The following is a 4,544-nucleotide window of genomic DNA, read 5'->3' as shown; positions in this document are numbered from 1 at the left end:
TCCACCTTTACATGGTACTACAGGGTAAATGTGGCAGCTAGAACACCCTTTTCTGAGTCTGTGTTAGGAATAGCAAAGGAATGATGCTTATGGCAGGAGAAGACAGCTGCTATGATAGCTTCTGGTAGATGATTTACTTAAATTTTGGGTATGCATGTTCTCAGTGATCTGCTCAATACTCTTGATTGTTTTCCACACAAATATATGCTGGTGTACAACTTGATTTAATAAAGTTATGCACCTCCTCTTCCTGACGAGTCTTACAGTCCCCATACGCGTGTATTCTGGTGGAACTGGTCTCGATATGATAGAGAACATGGGGTTACATTGTAACCTGAGAGACTATCACTCCACCGCACTGTTGCTCAGAGACTGACTAATTTAGAGGAAGTAATGCACTATGATCTTCCCTTATAAACAGGTGAGTATGATCGGCACACAGGCATAATTAATGTTTTACAGATAATCCACATCACATGCCACGGCTGATGTAATAATTCCCCATACGTAGGTATTCTGGTGGAGAGATAGTCTCTCACTAAGAGAACCAATGTGACCCCACAATAAAGAAAATTAATAAATAAAAAAATCTGCCTTACAAGGTGTGAATTGTGAGGTGTGAACTCTTGATAATGAACACACCCACATTTTCTTCTCAATAGGGTTTTGGCAGAGATTCACATTTCCTCTTCCTTTACTGTAAAACAATGCATCTAATCAAATATTAGCAGGAAGCTGGTGCTGTTATTCCAGACATGCCTTTTTCCGATGAATCTGAATAACCAGTTACTCGTTTCAGACCTACATAAAAGCATATTATGTTCAACAAAGACTATCAATTGAGCAACTGAAGGCAATAATGTTCTGACTAAAATAGCACTCTGTAAAGTCAGTTGTGCAATACACATATTATTCAAACTAGTTTCAATGTTTTATCAGTTACCAATGATTTTGAATGAACTGTACATAGCAAAAGTCAAACAAATTTCATTTTTATTGTTTTTATTTTTATTATAACATATCATCATCATCATCATCATAAGTCAAGGTTTATGAGTAAAAGCACACAATGTATCAAAACAGACATACAGCTGCCACAAACACAGAGACCATAAGTGTACAAGAGCAATGCAATTAAAATGTTATATGGAACATATCTATTCATACTTGTTTACATCATGGCCATTTATGACTATAGTGGCGCCCTACATCCTGGTGCCAGGATTGTTTGTTTTGCAGTGAAATTTGTTTGCATGCACATTTATGTTTATACATTTGGCAGACATTTTTATTCAAAGTGACTTGAATTGCATTCAATATGTACATTTAATGAATTCATAGGACCATTCTGTTGAACAACAATGTGAAACATTTTTTTTATATATATTGTACAGTGTATTAAGCCACTTGAGGCTGTGCATTCAGGTGATTTTATTACAATTAAACAGGTTTTAGGCTAGGCCTGGTGCTTAAGAACACCCTTAATAATGGAAAAGTTATTGAAGCATTTGTCTCTGGTCTTTTTGCTTCTATAAAATGGCAGCTTTGTGACTATAAAATGGTAAGTATATACAGTGTGTGTGTGTGTGTGTGTGTGTGTATAATGAATTAACATGAAAGAAGATATTTAGATTTTTTAAATTATCGTTCATTACATAAATACATTTGAATAAAATATCTATTTCAGTTTTTGTAATTTTAATGTTTTAACTTTTTTAAGTTTGAATTTTTCTTCTAATATTTATACTTTATTTACCTAACACCCCCCGCACACCCACCCCAGATAAAAAATAAATAAATTAAAAAAAATGTATATATATGTATAATTAAAAAAATGCTGTAGCAAAAAAAATAATAATAATAATATGAAAAATTGAAAAATGGCAGTATGTCTAAAACTTAAGTCTCTTTAAATTAACTTATTGATTATTGTTATATAAAGTTTATATCACATTTGTGATTTTTGTGGGAAAAAAAATTCACTTTTTGTGTGATATTGATCAACTATATGAAAGGATATAAACATATATCCTTATATAGCCTCATATAGCCTCCATATCTTGAAATTTGGGAGCATTCCAAATGCATTTTATTAGACTGAATCATACAGTGAAAGAAAACACTCTTAATGAGCATTCAGTCTAACTAGTCTTGAAGCACTCAAATAATCAATGAAGCTGTGCATTCACTGTATGATATGAATCTCTAACTTACACTGTATGCGAGTTTCAGTCTCAACAAAACTCTGGGGTTTCAGCAATGACTAATCTGAACGCCTTTAATTGGCTACTGCATTACTAAGATATATATATATATATATATATATATATATATATATATATCTTATATCTAACTTTTATAAGTTTGAGTTTTTCTTCTAAAATATCTTCTTTTGCATTCAGCGAGAGAAAGTCAGTCTTACAGGTCTGGAACAACTTCTGGTGAGTAACTGATGACAGAAAGTCATTTTAGGGTAGAATGTCCCTTTATATATCAACTATTTTACAGTGGCTTTGGCTCATTTGTTTAGTGTATTTCAAACACCAGCAGACCCCCCAGACCCCCCTCAATTTCGAACACTTGTTTAGTGTATATTTCACCAGCAGAAGTCTCAGCTGCTTTGATCATATGTGATGTTGGTTGCAGGTTTGCTAATCAGAGCCACTTTTATGACCCCCTTAGTCTTCGAATTGAGCAGATCACATTTGAACATTTCCATGAAGGCTTGCTTAAAACAATCCCCCGACAACGTGTAGAGCAGAAGGTTGAAAATGATGTTGAGTACAGCGATCGGCCTTGAGATAATATAGGCAACATGAACCCAGCGGTTCAGCATGCAGTTGCTTTCTGGAGTTTGATTCGTGTAAATCCTCAAAGTTCGTAGCACATGATAAGGAAAAAAGCACACAATGAAGCATGTCAAAATCATCACAATGAGTCGCCTTGCTCGAACCCGTTTGGTGCTTCCCATATGAGGACCCTCCTTTAGTTCTTCTATGATGCGCCAATAGCAAAGACAGACCACAACTAGAGGAACCAAATATCCAACTACTGTCAACAACCAACTATATGGCAATATGAATTTTGGATTATTACTCGCGAAATCCAAGCAGTAAGTTTTGTTGTTGTTCTCCTCCGTGCCAAAATGGTAAAAAAACGGACTTATTTCTGCAAGTGCCACAGCCCAACACAGCACGCAAGCCAACGTGCCCCAGCGCTTCTGCTTGATGCTGTGTCCATGTGACGGGTGCACGACCGCCACGTACCGAAAAATAGCCATACAGGTGAGGAAGAGGATGCTGCCATAGAGGTTGAAGTGGAAGATTAAGCGTGTGAAGCGACACATGATGTTTCCCAGCGTCCACGAGCCATCAAGCACGTAGTAGTAAGTCAAGAAGGGCAAGGAGATCATGAAGAGGAGGTCAGTGATGATGAGGTTCACCATGATGATGGTGCTGCTCTTCCAAGGACGAACTTTAACCATGTAGACAAGCAGAGCAGTGATGTTACCCACAACACCTACAATGAATATTAAGCTGTACATGGTGGGGAGATAGTAGCGTTTCACAAGATCGTCCACGTCGGTGCAGTTGTCAAGTGAAGTGTTTCTCGAGCCATAGTAAAGGTTGCTCATGGTTGTTCCTGCAGCAGGAATGAAGAAAAAAGTATTAGAAAGCAAAGTCTAAAAATGTCTAACTGATGGAAGTTTAGATACTCGTATTGTTTTGTGCTTTGCTTTAATCTCTGACATGAATTCCTGGGATTTTAGGCACGGCCTGGTTTGGTTTGCTATACCTGATTTCACACAATAACCCCATTTAAGTCACTGACACACTTCAAAAACTGCAGTCTGCATGCAATCTCTGTTTATTCAGTAAATGTCAACACTTGTGAAATTCCGTTCTGTCAATTCTGTTCCAGTTTAATATTTATTTTTTATAATAATATTAATAGAAAAAAGACAAATATTTATAATTAAAATGAGTGGTGGGCCATTATCACCGTTAACGTGTTGCGTTAACGCGAGACTCTTATTGGGCGATAAAAAAACATCGCCGTTAATCTATTCCCAAAGTTGGTTTGGGAGCTGGGTCTATACTAAGCAAGCTATGATGACTTTCAGCTTGATATTTTATATAACCGACTGGCTGAGTCCAGCCTAACGGACACGGACAGCGACACTGAACCGAGCTCTCTTCTGCGAAGCTCTCCTCGAAGTCCCTCCTGCACCGGAACGAACAAATACAAATAGCAGTTTGAAACAAACAACAAGATGTGAAAGAGCCCGATTCAGCACTCGAGGTGTTCTTGTGTTCAGGGTTCACGCAGAGAAAGGCGTCTCGAGACGCTAAAAATAAGCGTTTTCAAGTGTGTTGATCAAAACACTTGAACATCGAATTTGCTTATTTTTGCTCTAGTGCCTACAAATACATACGATATATGTCAAAATGTCAACCTTGGAAATTACGCTCGAAAAAACTGTCAGTTATTTCTTAAGTGAAAGTAAACAGTTGAGGAAAAAAATGGGATGTGTATTATATTGG

General features: G+C 36.8%; 1 protein-coding gene across 1 annotated transcript; it reads right to left on the bottom strand.

Moving 5' to 3' along the window:
- Positions 1-2,443: 2,443 nt before the first annotated feature.
- On the bottom strand, positions 2,444-3,634 carry LOC128012103 (2-oxoglutarate receptor 1-like). The gene has a single exon (XM_052595135.1). The coding sequence runs from the start codon at positions 3,632-3,634 to the stop codon at positions 2,612-2,614; it is 1,023 nt and encodes a 340-aa protein (XP_052451095.1). The 3' UTR covers positions 2,444-2,611.
- Between the last annotated feature and the right edge of the window lie 910 nt (positions 3,635-4,544).

The sequence above is a fragment of the Carassius gibelio genome, chromosome A1, assembly GCF_023724105.1.
Source record: "Carassius gibelio isolate Cgi1373 ecotype wild population from Czech Republic chromosome A1, carGib1.2-hapl.c, whole genome shotgun sequence".
Classification (NCBI taxonomy): domain Eukaryota; kingdom Metazoa; phylum Chordata; class Actinopteri; order Cypriniformes; family Cyprinidae; genus Carassius; species Carassius gibelio.
This window is presented reverse-complemented; position numbering and strand designations above follow the sequence as displayed.